At 39.7% G+C, this 21561-nt stretch overlaps 1 protein-coding gene across 9 annotated transcripts in view; it reads left to right on the forward strand.

Moving 5' to 3' along the window:
• Positions 1 to 19988, forward strand: part of LOC116710966 (band 4.1-like protein 1) — a 104801-nt gene extending 84813 nt beyond the window's left edge. For 4 of the 9 annotated variants that reach the window (XM_032550306.1, XM_032550308.1, XM_032550307.1 and 1 more), the window contains 9 exons: positions 1444 to 2838; positions 5584 to 5634; positions 7511 to 7870; positions 8238 to 8366; positions 12558 to 12617; positions 14205 to 14300; positions 15257 to 15337; positions 15428 to 15541; positions 16917 to 19988. In XM_032550306.1, the coding sequence (XP_032406197.1) occupies positions 1444 to 2838; positions 5584 to 5634; positions 7511 to 7870; positions 8238 to 8366; positions 12558 to 12617; positions 14205 to 14300; positions 15257 to 15337; positions 15428 to 15541; positions 16917 to 16922 (2292 nt within the window). In that variant the 3' untranslated portion in view covers positions 16923 to 19988. The remainder of the gene's footprint in view (positions 1 to 1443; positions 2839 to 5583; positions 5635 to 7510; positions 7871 to 8237; positions 8367 to 12557; positions 12618 to 14204; positions 14301 to 15256; positions 15338 to 15427; positions 15542 to 16916) is intronic. The other 5 variants (XM_032550311.1, XM_032550312.1, XM_032550310.1 and 2 more) reach the window with 4 other exon arrangements.
• Positions 19989 to 21561: the final 1573 nt, after the last annotated feature.

Raw genomic sequence — 21561 nt, forward strand, 5'->3', positions numbered from 1 at the left:
GATAAACCACAGGAGGTCATTGCCTTAGAAGCCAGGAGTTCAGAATGCTGTCTCCAAGCATGTTAATGGGAAACTAAGTGGAAGAAAAAAGTGTTCTATCCAAACATTTTGGAGGTGATTCACAAGAAATGGACTGCTGCTGAGGTTGGTGCTTCAAGAGCCACTACAGCCTGGAGGAAGACTGAAGAGACAGGATCCAAGTTGCCTGACTCCAACGTTAAGTTTTCAGAGTCAGTGATGATTTGAGGAGTTTAAAGTCAGCTCAGCTATTTATTATGTAATATTAGAGCAATTCATGATTTCACAAGCATAATCCCCAGCAGGCCACAATATACAAACCATTGAAAGTACAGATACCTGGTTTAATGACAATGCTAGCTCTGTGCTGGAACCCTAGAGGCCTGTATTGTAAGGAGGAGGAGGAAACACACCAAGCCCTAATGTACTGTTACCTTCAGTTGTTATGAAAATGCTGCACTGAGAAGTAGTTCATATGATGAGTTCAGCAGACTCATAATTCCACAAGATGTTGGAAAATTGCTGCTCCTGCTAGTCTGGAGGGTTGCTCTGTGAGGCGGAAGCTTGGCTGGGGACTGCAGCACTGAGGAGGAGCTTTGTGGAAATAGGCAGAACTTTGTGAGAGCAAGCGTTTAGGCACACCCTGAATGGTTGCCACTGAGGATTCAAGGATTTCTCAAACATGCATTAAAGAATCAAGGCAACATTCCAGGTATGTTTTAGATCAGGGGTGGGCAATCCTGGTCCTCGAGGGCCGGTGTCCTGCAACTCTTAGATGTCTCCCTGGTCCAACACACCTGAATCCAACAGCTGAATCACCTCCTACGTGCAGTCAAGTTCTCCAGAGTCCTGCTAACGACCTCATTATTTGACTCAGGTGTGTTGAAGTAGAGATGCATCTAAAAGTTGCAGGACACCGGCCCTCGAGGACCAGGAGTGCCCACCCCTGTTTTAGATGGTATGTCATTATGACACGACATTAAGATCGTGTCAAAAATGTCAATTTTACAATACCCTACCTTTAACACTTTAGCTGGGCCAAACCCTGGTTCCCATCATGTAATTCTTTAACGATTCTCTAATTATGCAAAGGGAGCCCTAACCAATTATTTAGTGCATATGCGATGCAGTACATGGATGTAAATTTTATACAACATATTTTGATTGTCTGAGAAGCTGGATTTTGACTTTTCATTTGCTGTAAGCCATAATTATAAAATATATACAATTTACCTACTGAATTAAATTTCTTTTGGATGACATTCTAGTTCAGTAGGAGGCATCTCCATGTAACTGAAATGTTTTTGTCCATAAGCTGCATGCTTTACACCCATTTATGAGATGGAGACCATTTTGTAGATTTTATTGTTTGCTAGCAGTTGTACCCAGAATGTCTAACTGTGCTTAATCTATACCAACATGTAGGGCTCTGAGGAGTGGGTATTGATTGAAAAACAGCAACCTTATCAACCAGACCATGACTGGAGGGCAGAAGAAAAGAACAAATCTCACATATCCGATTCCTCGTGGGAGAAAAGGGAGCTGGAAAAGGAGATAGACATTACCAAAATGATTCATAAAGAGGAAGCAGGGTATAACAGGAAAGAAGTGAAAAGCCATATTGACGAATTTCCCTCAGCAAGAACACCCAGAGAGGCAGCTGTATGCTCTGAGACTTGGCCTTCTGCGATTCAATTACCCGAGAATGTAGACTGGTTACAAGACAAATCTCAAAGTAAACCCTCTCAAGCCTCAGACCCCGAGGCAAACAGTGATGCAGCTCCAGGCTCACGCCAGATAAAGGAGAAGATGGGCTCTAAACTGAGAAAAAAAGGCCGGCCCCAGAGCCTGAATGTGGGAATTCCCACAGAGCTCAACAGGAAGTTTGGGAGCAATTCCTCCGGTGAGGAAAACGAAGACTCTGACTCGGACAACACATCAGAAAAAACATATAAAAGAGGAGATCAGAGCGATGCCTCCCCAGTGATCTTGAGGAAAGACAATCAGGGACTAACAAAGGATCAGTTTGTTGGTGTATGCAAAGACAACAGGAAAGAGGAATTTGGAGAGGGCAAAGAGGTTTCCAGTCACAGAGTAGAGCAGGTGAAGCGAAAGGTCAATCAGATGGGAATGGCAACCATTGATTTAGGCATGTTAAATGGACCAGGGAAAATAGAACATGATAGTTCTTTACCTAGTGGCAAAGTAGAACATGTGGTGAAGGTACGAGGAAAGGGCCTCATCGACAACAAAGAGCTAGCAGAGGTAAAACTTCGACAAGTCCGAACGCACGAAAGAAAGGTCAGCAGCTCTGGCGGTGAGGACGTTGAAGGTTTCTTGGGCGAAAGAAGTCAGAGGACGTCACTCCACCGGCTGTCGGGCAGCAGCTACCAGTCAGAGATCACCAGGATTGTCCCCCTGAAGCCAGAGCGCTCAAAGAGTGTCGCATGTAAAGACGAAAGGGACCAACTGGGGCAGGAAGAGTTCACGCGGCTTGTCAAACGAGAATATCGCTGGTCAGTCGGTTCTCCGGAGGGAACCTCCGACCTCCACTGGAGTGACATTGCTGGCTTCCATCCGGCCTTCCCCGGAGACCCGGAGGGTTTCGCCAAACCGGAAAATCTTGACGAAGGCTTTCAGGCCAGTAGAGGCTCTATGGAGAACCAGCAGTTTAGTTTAAAGGGTTCAGCGCTTCCCAAAATGGTTCCGCCAGCTCCGCCAGTGAAAACGCAGAAAGCCAAGGAATCCGGACTAATTCTGAGGAATAGCAGAAATGCCGGCAGGGAGCAGAGCCTGGATGCAGTCAAGAAGAGACACTCGGTAACTCTGCTTGGCATCTACTATTGATTGGAGATAAAGCATGAGCTTCAGACAAACTCGTACACCATGTATTTACTTCAACAGTTTGTGATCTGACACACTCATCCATCTTACCTGTTTGTGTCTGTTGAAGGAGCATGCACTAAGGGCTAACTGAAGGTTAGCTGGAATATTTGGACAATGTCCTACATGGCTACCCAGTTTGTTTTATTCCGTTTCTCTTGGCACCACACTGTGCAGCATGTCTGCCATATCTGCACTGACTGTGAAGGTTTGGAAAGACAAAAGAAATATAGATCTTTGTCTTTTAAAACTTAACAACCTTGAGTTTTACTTGACCCTGCTGCAGTCTTAGTGCGATGTTTGGGAGGGTGACCCTTCAGACCGTCAGTTCCTGAAACAACACACACAAAAGTTCCTGAAACAACACACACAAAAGTCTTGTCAAAGCACACTTGGTTGTGCTTCTATATTTTACATTGTCCCGGTTGAGACAGGGACAGAGTAAAAAGCTAGTGGGATCCAAATTACCCTTAAGAGCTCTTGAGGGTTGAAGGTTTATGATAATCTCTGAAACCTGTTATGTCCTCTTTAAGCACAAAAGGCAAAACGGTCAAATACAAATTTGATTAAATTCAATAAACTGCACATTTGAGAACTACCTCCATCTTTTTTTTGTGGGAGTTGGGGGGTAAGCTATTATTTTCAGAAATCAGGAAGACGCTTAGCATAGAATGGATGGAAAGTGATTGAAATTCTTCATAATTAAACTTTACAGACTAATGTCAATCTGAACTCGAATTTTTAAGAATCTGCAGATAAATAAAAAAAGTGTGAAAATTAGCAATGTTTCAACTTCACCTGGATGGAAAGACAAGTAGTGATAGAAACATATGGATGTGAAACCTCAGTAGGCAGTGAGCAGCCAAACAAAGCAGTTCAGTGCCTGAATAAGTCAGATTTCCTGCTTTTCATTCCACTGCCGCTACATCATCGGGAGTTTGCACACATTTGGCTCTGGAATGAATTTTGAAAAGAATAGACGTGACAGCTTTCATCTTTTCCCACCTTTTCATCCACGTTGAGCTCTTGCGTAATGGATTAAACAGGGCTGAGAAGAGGTGTTGCTCAGCTCTTGGTGTAACGATCATATCAAGATCTGATTGAACTCAGGGAGTGTGGGAAAATAGAGGCAGCTCCATCTAAACATATGGGTCAGGCCATTCTCACAGACTTCAAAATATGTTCAGCAACATTTTTTTAGGGCTTTTGTCCAATTTTCTGCTGACTTTCTGATGTGCAAAGTTTTGCAACCAACTGGATCCCATGGAAAAAATGACACTGGTTGATTGTTGCTGAAACTTAGACTTGCTGGTCCTGGCAGAACAAACTAAGAGTTGTAGAAGTTTGTGTAGGAGAAAAAAGAATGCCACAGATTCCCAGTTTTGAAGGTGTGTCCAAAGTGTGTCCCAGGGACCATTTGTGGCCATGTGAAGGATTTTGTCTGGCCTCTGATCGCAATTCAAGAGACAGATTTTTTTTTCTTTTTGTATTTCTGTTTTATTTCCCATGTTTACACTTTAATCCTTAAGATGTATTAAATACAACCCCAATAATTTCCTGTCCACAACAATTGAAGTAGATATAAAAAGTACTAACTCAATACGTTTTTCACAACATCATACCTACATTGGAAAAAATATATATATAAGAAACTAAAAAAAATAAATAAATAAATAAATCAGCCCCACCAAAAATTGGAAATTACAATGGCAATATTAAACCACTTTTGTTTAGGATCAACAATAATTTATATATTCCTTTTCTATTAAAATGTACCAATATTTTGTTCATTAAAATATTGCATGTTTTGTGTATTTTGTGTTAACAGATAAAAATTACCAAAATTTCACAAGATTTTTTTTTCTTTTGATCCCCCACAAATTGGACAATTTTGGCTCTCATTGCAAAAGTTTCGATACCACTGGTCTATTCTGACCCCTGGGTTAACTATTTGCAATCTACATGCTAGCTACGTTGCTGTCTCTCTTGCTACCAAGGAGGCATATGAGATGTGCCATTAATTTTTCAATTTGAACATCTGAATAAGACCACAAAGTCTTGTGTGTGTGTGTGTGTGTACTTTTATTATGCCTCTTATATGGTGGCACTCAGTTTGATGACATCATCTGTAAACTCTCTGCTAGCCATTTCAGCTTGGCTAGCTAGAATTGCGTCATTCTGTGAGCCACTAACAATCAACCTGTTGTGTCACTTGGCCATATGATTATGTTGGTTGCTGTCCTGTCTTTATGTGACTTCTATTACACAGACAGAACATCTAAACCGTATTATTTTCTTCTGACTCTGCTAAATAGAACTACTTGCATTAGATCCTGTTTGTGCGTTATCAGATTCACCTCTTAACCGTTCTCCAGACTGAATGCTGTGTGCTTTGGTAGTGGGAAGTTGTCCTTGAAATTTGTGCCTAGATTCAGATGTAGCAGACTTCGTTCTGATTGAATTTCAGACCTAAACTTGGGCTTATGAGAAACAACAGAAGATTTATTGGTGTTTGAGGAAAGTGTTGAACAATTTCTCTCAATTTAAGAGTTCAGAGTTTAGGTTTACTTTGCATGTTACTATGTTACGCTTGGATTTTTGTGTCTCCTTGGCTGCCAGTCCTGTTCAGCTGTACTAACCTTCCATTGCTCCCTTTGCTCTTTCCTTTGCTTCCCCCTGCAGGAGCCCGTCTCTACTCCGGCCATATATGAAGAGCCATTTGGTGACCTAAAGGTTATTCTTTTACAAACCCAAGTTTGAATGCTCATCCATCATCTTTTTCCCTCTGCATCTCTCTTAGCTCACACACACTTCCAAACCCACAATGGAAACTGTTTCCTGTCAAAAAAGTTCAGTACTTTTAACAGCTGTAAGAAACAGTCCTTGTTTTCACAGGCAACATTATAACAAGTGAATGTGTGAACCCCTTGTGATTTGTTGCCTCTAAAATGATGTAGTTCATAAAGCTATTTCGTTGCGTTTTATTTTACTTTTTAATTTGTATTTTGAAATGAAATTCAAAATACAGAGTATTCTGCTAGCTACCTAGCAGAATAAGCATCTTTTTATGACACATATTAATTAACTCAAGTTGCTATAAGACACAATTTAAAAGGAAATAGTAACTAATCAAAGCTTCCTATGACATTGCAAGACAAACCTGTGTTTAATTTTGGATGTGACAGAATGAGGAAAAGCAAAACTTTAGCAAACAGGAAGGCTGAATGTATTGTAAGTTTTATCCTTTTGATATTTTAGCCAGACTGTTATTAAAAATGATGCATATATTGACCGAATTTTAATAATCTTAGAGAAGAGGTAATAATCTCGTAAGTACAGAGAGTGCTGTTTTAGTCATGCTAGCCATGGTAATTACCATGCAAGATGCTAAAGCTACTTTCAAATCTCCTCTCCGTAATCAATTTCACTCATTGTGCAATTTCTCTTTTGCTCCTGACATAAATAATTAATCACCAGTCACATGAAAAGGCTAGAAATTAAAATGTTTGCATTGCAGTTTTTGTAATATAATTCTTAAACAGAAACTGTTTTAGGCTAACGGCATTATTAACAGGTCAAAGCTTCACAATTATTGGAGATTGGATATGGACCACAGAAACTCTGACTGGTAATATAAGTTATAACTTAGTAACTTAGGTTAGTGTTGATAGCAGTGTTGTACCATGTTTGTCCTCTGAAGTTGCTACTCAGCTTCCCAGAAGCTCAGCAGATCGACACGCTGCTCCTCTGAACACACGCTGAGCTGCTGCATCTTCTAACCAGCCTAATGTGCTGCTATCATTCATTTCCATCATGACTTCATACTGTGAGCAATTGGCTGCATTTTATCTCCACATTTAGAGCTAAGAGTGCCAGCATGGAACCTAAGGCACAATGTTCCTGTTATACAACGTTTATTTCCCCTTTCCGGTTAGCCTTTTTTCTTTTATTTCCATTAGTAAACTGCAAAAGAACGCTTAAAAAATGTATGCGTCCATATCTGCCTGTTTATCTCAGTAGCCTGGGCATTGCCTTCCTGTGCTATTCCGCTCGATTTAAATCTCGCTTCACAGCTTTCTCCCATTCACTTGAATTCCTCTCGTTGGATTTCTACCAGATTGGCTGTCGTTTTCTACACTGTTTTAGAATTGTAGGCTGCTTTAGCAATGGAAGCGGAGGAAGTGAAGGAAGCCGTTCAGTCCGTGTTGGTCACGCTTCTAAATATTGAATTAACATTAACAGCCACCTCGTTTGGATAGGCACTTCTCTCTTCACAGTGGAGGATGGTTGTTTTTTTACTATGCTAGTAGAGAAATTAAATATAAATTTCTTTGGAGCCAGTCTGATGTCCCATGCCACCTCACAGGCTTTGTAAATTTCAAATCAAGTGTTGGATCCTCCCTCAGCCCCATCTTCTTATCTGATAATCCTTCATCGCACGTATTTTTCATTTGCTCTTATTTCATTGCATGCACTCTGTGTTCGGACCCTTCATCAAATGCATCATCCAGTCCCTGTGCAACTACAGGATTGCACTCCCCACCATGTCCATCAACCACAACAGTCATGTGATAACACAGAGGCGATCCTTTGTCTGTGCTCACACCAGAAAGAGTCCGGGGAGAGGAGGCCTCTACCGGGCCTCGCCTCAGAGGAGGAGCAGGAGCGGGACACGGTGGCCTCCATGAGGGACACCCAGCTGGGCATCGAGCGAAAATGCTCCAGCATGACGGTCAGTTCCACGTCCAGCCTGGAGGCAGAGGTGGACTTTACCGTCATCACAGACCTCCATTCTGGGACAGAGGACTTTTCCAAGGGCGGGTCCGAGTTTGGGGAGCGGGAGCGGCAGCCAGAGGTCGGACGGGAGGACTTTGAGGAGACCTCCAGGTTCTACTCGGCCCGCTTAATGGGCTCCAGGGATAAGTTCCCGATGGAGGACAGGCTTCCTGAGGAGGGCACCCATCATGAGGTAGACAGATGAGCAGCACCATCCCTCATCCTCATCATCACATTTTGGATTCATCCCGCCTTGCTGGAAATGCTGCCATTCTTATGTGTTATTTATTAGCATTTTCTGTTTTTGACTATTTCATTATGTTCCATTTTTTCCCGGTTTGATTCAAAACCTTGTTTCTTCTCTTTTTTTTTTCAACTCAACATTCCACTGAGTCTTTACATCATTTGCTGCTATTTTCTGCACGAAGCACCTAATAAAAAAAGTGGTTTACAGTTTGTGCCTTCAAACAAAGTGTTTTTCTGTTTGTTTGGTTTTTTAATAGCGAGGGGAAACAACTGGCTGCAGTCGGTAGTAAGTTTACTGTGTGTTCATTCCACAGCCTCCAGTGGCCAGGAAAGATGCCAGTGCTGTGAGTGTGGCCCACAAGCTGAAGCGGGCCGACACCCGGACCGAGACGCACACCAACGGATCCGAGGTTCACCAAAACATCACAGATGTTTCACCACAAGTACGCAGAATTATTCACACGCCCTTGAACTTTTTCACATTTTGTCCTACTACAACCACTATTTAGATTTTATATATTAGATGAACATGTAATCCCTAATGGTTAGGATAATGCTGTGTTTACTGTTTAGAAAACGGTTGTAGTTTTGAGTTTCTGAGCATGCAGGGATGTGAGAAAGCGCCACCCTTCATGTTTTCCTATTCTTTTTGCGTTTGTCTCACTTCAGTGTTTCAGAACATTGTCAGCAGTTGTGTGTAACTCTGGTTGTCAAACTATGTTAAGAAACTAAATTATTTTTTCCCCCAAAAAAGAAATCAATAAAATAAGAAGAATGGTGGAAGGATCTAAACACTATAGAGGTCCCTAATGGACATGGAGAAAAAGTTTTATTTTGCGTTACCAAATAGTCCAAATAGATTGGATGTAGTTTTTCTTTCTTTCCTTCTTATGGAAAATTGGTTTACATCTTAGATGTAAAAGCCCATGTTTGGACTGTTTTGCTATTGCACATAGGTTTGCTCATAGGTTTGTGGTACATTTCTATCCAAAAAACCCCCCCAAAAACTTCAGATACCTCAAACGAGATATTAACTTGCATGGAAAAACCTCACACCTTATATAATAGCAGAAAGTACGATGGCCACCGTAAGAAAGACTTTCAGTATTCAATCATACTGTATTAACTGACCATTATTGCGAGAGAACGCAAAAGTATTTCGCAGTAAGGGAAAATAATTTTTTTCTCATGTCCCTTAGAGGACGCCGTAAAACACAGACAACTTAAGATTTTCTAAAACTATTTATTATTAAGTACATATAAACAAGGTTGCAAAACTCACCTGCGTTTTGCACTACATTATAAACTTTTACATGATACAAAGTATTATGATTATTGGGGTGGGATCTCTATATATATTTAAATATGACATTAAATAGGTTGCCTGATATTTTACTGCATGGGCTGAAAGCACAATATTAAAAAAGTGAGAACATTTTTGTTAACTATGCTTTAATAATTTAAAGTTGTTTTGCACAGTGTTACTTTTCTAATGATAAATTCATGAATGACATATTTTATAAATGAAATCTTAAATATTAGGCCGTAGGAAGGGTTAAAGCTGCTGAGGTCGGTTCGCATCATCGGCTCCAGTAGTCAGAAGCCAATCAGGGAAACACTGCTGCGTGACGTGCGTTCGGTGGAAGCCTGGGTCTTTGACTATAGAAAGAATCTCTTTTTTTCTTCCTCTTCCAGGGAGCTCACGGCAGCTATGTTCCCAAAGAAATGGGGAGCGTAATAGAATCATTAAGGCATGATTAAAGTATTGACAGTATATTAATGAGAAGGATGAAAGCAGCTGCGACTGCCATTCATCTCCGGAAGCAGAGCAGTGAGCGCGGACCGGCTGTCCCGCAGGTGCCTTATTAAAATGGAATCAGGGCCAGGCTCTTTAGCCAGTCAAGCTAATGGTGTGGCTGAGCTCAGGAGATGATGAAGAGAGGGGCCCTTTGAAGAGCCACATCAGTGCTGAGTCATTGCTTTAAGGTGTCGGACTAAGCGGAGTGCTCTGCGCGCGCGCACAGTAAATGGAGGATGAGATAATCTATAGGCAGATAAAGATCTACAGTAAGGTCGGTTGGCCAGCAGAGGGCGATATTTCACAAAGATCAGTTGTTTGTGGACGTTACAACAGCCTGTGTAGGTCACACAGTCAAACTTCTCTACACAAAAACATCACATATTTTTGCTTTTATAACATACAACTAGATAGAAAAATATGATTCCATTGTAGGTTAAGTTTTATAATATCAGCACAAGCATTTTCACTTTATCTAGATACATAACAAAGAGAAAAACATGGTCTGAAATTGAACTCTTCAATGCCCTTCCACATGCACAAAGGAGGATTTAGGTACACACACACACACACACACAAAAAAGAGAAAAACGGATTTTCTCAGAATTTTTACTTTTTAAATAACAATAATAATAAAAGTTCCTTTAATTTTTATAGTATTTAATCTCAAAATTTTGCTATTTTTTCTCAGAATTCAGGTTTATTTCTCCAAATTCTGACTTTTTACAGTAATGTTAATGCATTTCATTTTTAGAGCACTTTTCTAAACACTTACACCTTACAGGAAGCAAGTAGATTAATTTGACATTAAATGTAAAATTCTGGCTTTAAGCTCAGAATTCTCACTTTCTTTCTCAGAATTTTGTTTAAATTGTTTTATGCACCATCAGACAAATCTAATCTTAAAACTCAAATCTACCAAAACAATTTGGGACAGATTTTCAGTGAGGACAAAGTGCATGTTTAGAGATCCTAGTACAAGGAAGAAATAGTTGTTATTGTTTTTATATGCTAGCAACATAATTTACATCCACCTAAGAATGTTTGATTATTTATTTGGATTTTGACAATTATTAACAAAGAATTAGAATATTTTGAGTTTGAAGTCAGAATTATGACTTTTAGCCAATCAAATTACTCTTTGATTACGTGACACCAGTATGTCGAGGTAGCTGCACTAACTAGCTAACTGTTTGACACTTGAATAAAGGAGTGCAATGTGATTGGCTAATAGACATTTGTCTAGATCTAGTTCTGGTTGCTTTGTGTTGCTCTGGTTGCTCCGGACATTTACAGGGAAGTTTCAGCAGTTGAATTTCTGCGGGCGACGTTTTGAAGATGAAATTAAAGGAAAAAATAAAAAACTCATATTTTTGCACATGATAAACATTAAGTGTTACAAATGCAGTCATCTAAATTCTCCATAAGCCATAATCATCAGAATTACAAGAATCAAAGCCTGTGAGTGACATATTCTACATAATATATGAGTTTCATTTTCTGAGATGTCTGGTGAGAAATGTTGCACTTTTCCACAATAGTCTAAGTTCTTTTTAGATGTACTGAAATATGTTTTGGGTGATTTTAACGCCTAGCTCTCATTAACAACTACAAGCACTTTCTAGGACTTTCCAGATTAAAGGCAGCCTTTTTTTTTTACATTAGTAGTCTTGAAAATGTACACATCTCATCAAACTTAAGACAGAGCTTTAGAAATTTGAAACATTTGTCATTTGTTTTGAATTGAGCTTCTTCTGATTTATGTTAAAATGTTTTTTTTTTTGGTAAGGAATTCTCTTGAGATTAACTTTCTTATATTTTTCAGCTGACACCAGCATAAGATAGCACAACCATCTAGAGTCAAACTCTAACTTAACTTTGTGCAGCTTTGATATAATAATCTCATTATCAACAAACCCAACAAAAAAGGTTTGCATAATGTTTTGAACTCTGCCTTCCAACCAACTGTGAATCACAGTGAATCATTTAGGAGCCTTTTATTTCCCAGGACCTGACAATCCAAAATCACCAAGTATTGACCCGAGGTAACCTTAATAGCTGCTGACCTAAAGCTTATAGATCCAAGGCAGAAACAAGATTTATTCTTGTTATTTTGGAAAGACTTTGACCTGAAACTGGCAAAATTCATTTAAACATTATTTTAACATATATATAAAAAAGATTTTGTTGCAAGAATTGAAAATACATATTATTTATAAGTGTTTAAGAAACATTCCAACTGCAAAATAAAGAAACTCAAGCAAAGTCAAATAAAAATAATTCATAAGTGTTGTATAGATCAAAATGGTATATAGGCTGAAGCTGTTCAGCTCATAAGTGTCTACCATATGAACATAGTTTCTTTATTACTAAGAAACTATGTTCACTCTTCACAGCTTTAGTATTAGAAATGTTAACGGAATCAACAATTAAATCCATATAAGAGAAGTAAGAGGAATGAAAAAACAGAAAGATTAAAACGTGAGTAAATTGCCATCACAAAGGTTTCAGTCATATCAGCTTTCAATCATTCTATGTTTTAATTCACTTTTATGTTACTTAGTTTAAGATTTCACAGCATAATACCACAATAAGACAGATACTCATTATTTTTAATGTAATATTTGGTGGACTATTTAGCTGCACCTTTAAGCTTTTACTACACAAAAACAGCAGGTAGTGCAGTTACTTTTGTTTATTTCTTTATTTATTTTTGCACAATCAGTGCTGGTCTTTGTGGGGAACAAACCAGTCCTTCAGTGTTGTTCTTTTTGCATGCAGCATCATGGTGCTGGTATCGTCCTTCATCAGAACCACTTCTTTCTCTCCCTTTCAGAGCCCTGCAGCTGTCAGCTCCCAGGAAACTCCTGCTGCTCCCAAAGAAAATGGCTCCCCTGTAAGTGTCTTTGTAGAGGACATCCATCACACTGACAGTAATTTATGTGTCTGTGTGCTGCCGCTGCTGTATCTTGACCTTTATTGGAGCGAGTGTCCAAATGAATCGCCTCATGCGAGCTACACAATTGTTACTTACTGTCACCGTAATGACTCTGGTCATGAATTTCAACAAATAAATGCTTGAATGACTTTGAGCTAACACATTGTTCTGTATAATTGTTCTGTTTTTGAGTAATCGCTTGTCTTTACCTTCAATTACTTCTGCTATTTGTTGAAACCGTCACTTTTAACAAAAAGAAGATGCACACACACACATTTAGGAATATGTAAAACATGCAGACCAAACATCTAGATGGACAATTTAAAGCCTTGGGTTTGACTTTGGTGTTGTAGGATCAAAACGTGAGGATATGTGGACATGAGGGTGGAACTGGAGAAAAAAATCTAAATAATATCTTAGAGAACTAATCTATTTAGTTATAGACCTGGTGATACAAACTGACTGACTTTGAACTAAGCTGAACTCTAGTGAGAGTTAGTGGCCCATCAACTGTATTTAGCTACTTATATGTTTGCATTGCTTAATATTTTAAATGAAGTAAATTCTAAATAAAATCAGTTTCTGGGTCAGCATGACCCTTTTCTTTGTTTGGTTCTTTGTACTTGTGTTATGGAAGCTAAAACATTGGTGGACAGCGCCAATTAATACAGTTAGCCGTGCTAGCCCTGAATTGCTAATCACAAAAATGAATTTTGCTAATGCTAAAGTGCTATACCAACATGGTTTTGAGAGGAAGCTAATGCTATTGCACTAAATTCAGCCATGTTATTACAACAACGTTATATGTTGTCCTTGATTTACTTTATTCCTTTTTTGTTATTCTGAAAACATCTGCCTACTTGTAGAATTACTAAAAGTCGATAACCAAAACTTCAACTCAGATGTCACACTTTATTCAACTGAAAGATTACAAAAAAACTAATTAAATTAGCTCTTTGGAATTGATCTATAAAATGTATTTTGGGGCAGATAGGTGCACAAAATCTTTTCAGAGTTAGCAAAATCACTTAAGCGCTAAAAGAAAAATTAGCCCAGCACTGCTAAAGCCTTAACTTCAGCAACTGATTTGGAATTCCCCATCAATGGATCATCCTGTATGTGCTGGATTAATACCATCACACTGTCAGACGTCTCCACAACTCGGTTTCAGTGTGAAAGCTAGCATGATGTGAATGAGCTTTCTAAAAAGTGAATTTTTCTGCTTCTTTTCTGGCTGCTCTGTCACAATTTTAGCACAATCTGAATCACATGCCCACATTTTTGTGTAAATTTTATAAAGAAGGAAGTTGTGCTGTGTCTTCCTCAGAGCTTCTAGCATTGTTTCCTTCAGTGGTTCTTGAAGGAGCGCCCCCACGGGCGAGGAGGGGAACAGGCTTCTCAAAGGGTTTATTTTGTTTGACGGTGTAGTGTGAAAGTGAACCATACCAGCTGATTATGTAACAGATGTTATCATTTTGGCTAGCAGATGTTGTGCATGACTGTTGAATATGTGGGTCTGACTGCTCTGTAATTACTGTGCTGCAGGTAAAAGCTAGTCCACAAGGGAGGGAGTCTGTTGTGTCCCCTCTGACCATCACAGCTGAAAGCATCACCTCAGCAACCACGACACAAGTTACCAAGGTAACACTGTGTTTGTTTCCTCAATTACTGAACCTTTATCACAGTGAAACAGTTCTTGTCTAAAATGAAATGGTAATCTGTTTCATAGATAACACAGGATACAGCTGTTTTTGCTTCAAGCAGCTATTTATTACATCATTTTCCCCGTTTGTAATTCTGCTCGAAGAGTAAACAATGAGGATTTGTTTTGATCTCTTAAAAGATAATGATGTGTTGAAATATTTAAAACATGACGTGAATCAGTGGGGCAGGACATGAATTCAACAGTTTGAACATTGTCACATTTTGTCATGTCACAGCCACATGTTTCAAGAAATAATGACACACTAAAGTGTGCAAAATAAAAGAAAGAAAATGGTGGAGGGATTTCAAAGATTTCCTACAAATAGAAATGTGAGGTGTTCATTCAAATAAATGTGTAAAATTTATTTACTGGCATGATGCTGCCACCACCATGTTTTCAGGGTGAGGTGTAGGGTGAAACGAACTTGACTTGAGACATGAACTGTGTTTCCATTGATCATATAATTGCACAAACTGGAATCCCCAAAATAAATTTGCGCAATGGAAACATGCTAATTAAAAAGAAAAAAGAAAGAAATCATGTTTTTCGATAAGCTTTTGTGTTAGGATGAGGTGATTTTTTTTGGCCATGTCAAAATTAATGTACTCTGCAAAACTGCAATGGAAACACTTTTGTTGATCACCAACCGGATGTTACTACTGGCAGAAATAACAAAGAAGACGAGGATGATGGCCTCGCTTGTTATTTAATGACTTAACACCATAATTGTGAAATAGTTTTTTTGACATTAGCTATGTTTGCTGACCAGTAAAATACATTCCAGTTTGTGGTTGTAATGTGACAAAATGTGGAAAAGCCTAAGGGAGTTGAATACTTTTCATTAAGTGTGATGTTGCATTTTGCCTGACCCTTGTGGTTCTGTGCGCTCCAGACTGTGAAAGGAGGCTACTCAGAGACCAGAATCGAGAAGAGGATCATAATCACAGGAGACGACGATGTGGACCAGCATCAGGTGAGAGACAGAGTCCTGGAGACATCTGCTCTGTGTGTCTGAGAGCGCTGGAGAATGCTGATCGGTGTGTTGGGGTTTGTCTGGCTCCAGGCGCTCGCCATGGCGATCCAGGAGGCCAAGCAGCAGCATCCTGACATGCTGGTGACAAAAGCAGTGGTCATCAGGGAAACAGAGTCTCCCACAGAGGAGCAGCGGAGAACAGAGGTAGATCATCTTTACCTCTTCTGTTCTGTTGTCTAAATATTCCATCCATCTTTTTGCCCATTGTTACAGATAAAGGGGCAGTATTATGTAAATTCAACTTTTTATAATGTTATTCCCTCATCAAAAACACACCTGCAGTGTTTCCTTGATTCTTTTATGCATGTTTGAGAAATCCTTTAATCTAGATTTTTCTATTTATTTATTTTGAACATGATAGCAACATAAAATAACACATGAACAAGGATTGCAAAAGAAGACACATATTTTTTGTACCACAATAATCCTAACATGCTCAAAAAGGAGTAGGAAGAAGTAAGAAACTTATGAACTCCTACCCCAAGAAAACCATTCAGGGGCACCTTGATTGCTCCAAAGCTCCACCTATTTCCACAAAGCTCCTCCTTTGAGCAGACTTCCTGTGACTCCCCCACTCAGCTCCTTCAGACTAGTGGCAGCAGCAATTAGAAAACACTTGGTGGAACTGTGAGTCTTCTGACCTCATTCTGCGAGCTACTTCTCAGTCCTGTGTTCTGAAGAACTTTTGTAAACAGCTTAATAGAGGCGGAGCTTCTTAAAGCAACAGGCCCAATTTCAAGGAGTTAAATTACAATTTAAAATTTGTTTTAAAGCTGCATTTTGTAATGTTTGTAAAAAATATTATTCACACATTTGTTAAAGGGATGATGAAGTCGTAACACTGTGAAATACTACAGATAATCTGTGAAAAAAAAACCCAAGCTGCTCTGACTTTTCGGAGTGCTTCCAGTACTATCACCAGAAATACACCACTCAGTCAAAAACAACCAATCAGAGCCAGGAGGAGGGTCTTTGCGTTGTCAATCACGCTCGTGCTCAACCCCTCCCTCTTGCTCTCTGCTATGCTACAGCTGGTTCACCACAACATAAGGCTAGTTAGCATATCCACCGAAGACAGCGGGTTACAGTTTGCTGTAACAGTAAGTTGTTTCTCTGTCCTTAGCACATTGAGCAACGTGTAAGATTGATTGCCAGCGCTAAGATCCGCCTCCTGGCTCTGATTGGTTGTTTTTGGTTGGGAGCGGTGCGTAGCTCAGGCAGGAGATCAATCCTTTCATAACAAACTGTCACGACATGGTGACAGTTTGAACAAATACAGAAGGAAACATATTTGTAAAAGTTATAGACTGTAGCTTTAAATCATATTTGATATATACAGCATTTTTATAACAACTGAAGATTACAGAGTTACTTGATTGTGCTTTATGATGACACTATGCCATCATAAATACATAATGCTGCCCCTTTAAGGAAGTTAGAATGAATCACAGAAAACATCAAACACTGTCCAGAACCTTCTGCAAAGTTTTTCAGGTTCTTCATTTTTGTCTCTCTGCAGTCCTGATCCCAGGACATGATGGCCTCTGAAATGGGGGGTGAGGGGGTAGGAGAGGACCCTTCAGCAGAGTCTCCTGCCCCACCAAGCAGCATGCCACCACCCTTCTGCCCCCACCTCTCCCCACCCCTCCTTCTGTGACTCACAGACGCCTGAACAAACTGCCTTCCATGAAGCAGCAGATCTCCCCTCCTGTCCCTTTAGACTAAACCAGCTGTGACCCGGCCTGGACACCCCCCACTCACCCCCAACCCCCTCCAGGACCATTCAAGCCCCCCAGCTCCTTTGAGAACGAGAAACCATCTTCAGTTTGGAAGATTCAGCGCCGAATCGGACACCCCCACCACCTCAGAAATGGAACTGCTTCCTGTTTGAACGTCTGCCGTCACTTCCTCCTCCTCGCTTCGGTTCAATAAACTGCTGTCTTATTAGCTTTTTACATTTTTACCTATAGAGGATCTAATTTATGTTCAGTGTTTGCCTGTTTATGAATTATATCAGATGATTATAATCAGCATGATTCAAATAATAATAGCAGAGGGAATGAGAACACATATTAAAGCTCTGCAGAGACGCGGCCCGTAGAAACGCTGACGGTTGGTTGGGCTGCTGGTTCTGGTCCAGCCTCCAGGAACCAAACATCCTCATCCCAACATGACTGTTTAGCTTTAGGTGACGGCAACAAAGGCAGCACTGCTCACTGTCTTAGGATTTCTAGAGGAATTTTTAATATAAATATTACGTGTTCTAAGTTTTACACATTTGATGGTATATTTTTACTTTTTACTTACTTGACTTTGGTTTAACCTGAACTTCTTGTGTTTTTTGAACATTGCAGTGATCTTTTTTGTTCTCTTGGACTTGTCTCGATGCTGATACACTGGAGGTTAGCGCATCTTAAAGAGACGTCGCTAGGCATGGGCCGGTTATGGCCATCGAGCTACAAAAGGTTTTAAAACTTTGCAGTTTGAAGAAAACAAAAACAGTGAAATTTTCCTCCGTTATGATTTAACAAAGTTAAATACTTTTCATTTCAGCCTCCTGGCGCACACTTGCAGAAATGACCAGTTTGGAAACTATTGCAGAACAATTTATCACTTTTATAAATCTAATTTTGTTTTTAAAAAATAATTTAGTTGAGAAATACTTTACTACTTACTACTTTAAACTTTTCCCACAATGCCGTCATATTCAAAGTCGTCAGGCTATGAAAGCCCCATGCTGACCCATGCCTGTCTCTCTAAGAAAGCTGTCTATAGTTGTTGAGTTTTTGCAGTCCATATGACTCCAGCACTAACTGTAAGCATATTTTGTTGAACTGCAGCTCAAAGAAGCCTCTTCCTGCAGGTGATGCACAATTTGGAGGTGTGTGCTACTAATTGCCAGCTGAGATCCCTTAATGTTTGTCCATATGTATTTAAATTCTGAGATCTCATGGCTCAAAACGAGCATTAATTAAAAGTCTCATGTCTGTCCAGTATGAAGTATGTTTTGGTTGTGTGAAATGCAACCCAAAAAAGCCTTTTCCTCCAGCTTACCTGCAATTTGGAGGTGTGTGTGCTACTTCTCTCCAGCTATGTCTAAATTTTGTCCACATTTGTTTAAATTCTCTGATTTTTTTGTTGAGACAAAACTAGCATTAATTGAAAGTCTTGTGTCTGTCCAGTACACAGTATGTTCTGGTTATATCCTATGATAAATATGTTACTCTTTAGCAGATTCCCTACCATGTTTATTCTGCTAACCTTGTACAATGATGAATAGCGGACGCAATTCCAAGTCCTGGTAGGAGAATATTAATCAGAGGTGTGTTAAATAACAGTAGCGACTGTGATGTTTAAAATAATTTCTAGTTTTGGATCATATTATTGAAAACACTCCCTGAAAAGTTGAAAAGCGTCAGATTAACTCTGATCTCTTTGCTTTCTGTTGGATTAATTCTCCAGTTATGATGTGACTTTGGACTTCTGCTTGAAAGGAGCTGTAAACATGACGCCCCCTGTTCCCCCCAAAGATACAACGCCGTACAAAAGTCTCCAATCCCCTAGAACTCTCACATTTGAACACATCAGCACAGTTCAGAGTGCTGTGGTCGTAATGCGGCAAAAAGGGTCAAACCAGACAGGAAAAGGTGAGCGCATATAAAGATGCCCTGTCACACATATCCATATGTCCTGAGTGACCTTTAATACTATACTATGCATCACAAATCAGACATGAAAGCCCCCTCGGAGGCGCCCCTACCCCTGTTAACCCTCTAGGTCTGTGCCGCTGTCAGCCGAGGCGGTGTGGCGCACGGCTTCTGAGGTTCCGCAATAAGCCGCCGTCTTTCCCATCCTCTGTCCTCTGAAGGGAGAAAACTGTGAACCCTCACATGAACCGAAGCGTAACCAAAACCTAGTAATGAGACACAGCTGTGGAGCGAGGAGCTTCCCCAACACGTGTGATCGTGTCATCGTCCCCGCCCGAAACCGTTGACCTGCTGTAGATGTGTCTGTGGAAACGAGGTTCTAAACCTGCTGACTTGTATATTCTATTTTACTGTTTTATTTTCTATCGGTCAGATGACACTGGACTGTTGTGAGAGCACTTTGCTTCTGCGAACCGCTGGAGAAACCGCCGCCGAGTTCAGTGAAGGCATTGAGAATCAAGCTGACGAAGGTCTGGATTCTTTGTGCAAATGGAATGGATCAGAAAGTGATAATCTAACGGACAAAGGTGCAATAGAGATAAGAACACAAAATGGGTGCCTTAAGTTTTGGAGTTGATTTTATGGGAGCACTCATCAGCTGAAAGCATCCGAGATGAAACAAAGCGAACCAGAAAGAACTACTGACTTTAGGAAGTGGACAAGAATTCAGCGTTTTGTTGAAACTGGCAGTACAGATCCTGGATCAGGAGGTTCACTCTCAGCGAAGGCCATCAACCCGCTGTACCGTTCAGCCTCCACCTTCAGTTCTCCACTGCCGTTTGCTCTACATTCCCCTAGTGCTTGGTGGCGTGTATGTGCTGTGTTTGCATTCAGTTTCGACAGGGAACAAACCTGCATCAATAAATGTGTCACTATGATTCAAACTGTGTCTCGGCTTTTACAATGAGGGGAAATATATATGTGTTTTCATTAAACATGCTGCCTTCTTATGAAATCTATGACATTAAAAATGAGCAAAAATGTTTAATGTTCAAAATGGGCAAAAATGACTGCAGAGCAGCAGACCAGACACTCCTAAGGTCTTGCTGCCATCTAGTGGCTTTTCTGGAGCTAAACAAGCATGGGATTAAAAGTAACTGCATTTTTTCTGAGTATCAATAGGAAAAAATATATATATAACACACTTTAGTCAATTCTGTTCAAAAAATGTCAAGATTTAGGTCACCCTTTCAATGAAAATAATTGTTGCATGTACCCATGTTTACTACATTAATTAGATGCAGCAAAGTTTTCTGCAACCACATAAGAAGGAAGGTTTTTGCAGGAAAATGCAAAAACTGTGGTACTTTGAAAACAAATACTTTCTGTTGTAGCATTTTTTTTTCTTACTGTAAGAGGATTTCTGTGATAATTGGTCCAAAATAAAACTAGAGGGGGACTGATTGTATACTGACTATACAGTGAACTTCTTAAATTTCTCCATATTTGATCAAGTTTACGTACTTGTGTTGGTCTATCACATAAACTCCTAACGAAGTACATTGTTTGTTTTTCCAATGTGACAGAATGTGAAAAACATGGCATGAATTCATTTCCGAGAAGAGATGAATAATAAATGATGTTGCATTACATTTCTTGCAGGATGCAGAGCTAATGGAAGCCTAACAGCAGAACAAAATGTCTGGACATCTCAGGCTAATTGGTCTGAATAGTTTAAAAGGTACTTTGGAACTTCCTTTCCACTTTGTGTTTGAGAGGAAACAGACAAAATAATTGAAGCATCACTCCTTTGTCTGTTTCACTTCAAACATCAAATGAATTTAATAGATAAAACATAAAGGAAAGGATATGTAACTAGCAGAAGTGAAAAAAAGTCAATGTGTCATTCTCAATGACACTGTCTTTAATAAGGTGAGGAAAACCTGTTTTTATCACTTTGTTATAAACATGAATAACTTGCTTCACACAAAAAGATTAAAGAATGAGTTAAGATTACTTTTATGTAGCTATCTGCCTGTCTGTGTAGCTCAGTAAATAGCCAGCTATCTATTTATCTAGTTTAAACTTCTGAGATGAAGTTAAACAAGTCGGAGCCGGTCCAATTTATCTCAATAAATAGACAACTACCTATTTGTCTCAATAGCTATTTATGTAGCTAGCTAGATAAATAGGAGGACCATCGCCGACTTTCACTTCACCTGCGATGAACAGCTGGTCGGTTAAAGCTGGAATGTTCCAACAGGTCAATGATTCCAGGTACCTTTGATGGAAATGCGAGGCATTGCTTTAAAGTCAAATTCCTGTTTTAAAAACCATTCAAACCTGAAAACAGTAAACAAATTAATAAAAAGCCAAAAAATAAAAAAGACATTCATGCCCACGCATGACACTACACATCGTTCCATGACATTGGAGCTCGCTCCAAAACTAAACCAGTGCAGTAGATTTTGTAGCGAGCTCTTCCTTTATGTTGGTATTAAGAGACCCACAGCTCGG

This window comes from Xiphophorus hellerii, chromosome 20, assembly GCF_003331165.1.
Source record: "Xiphophorus hellerii strain 12219 chromosome 20, Xiphophorus_hellerii-4.1, whole genome shotgun sequence".
Classification (NCBI taxonomy): domain Eukaryota; kingdom Metazoa; phylum Chordata; class Actinopteri; order Cyprinodontiformes; family Poeciliidae; genus Xiphophorus; species Xiphophorus hellerii.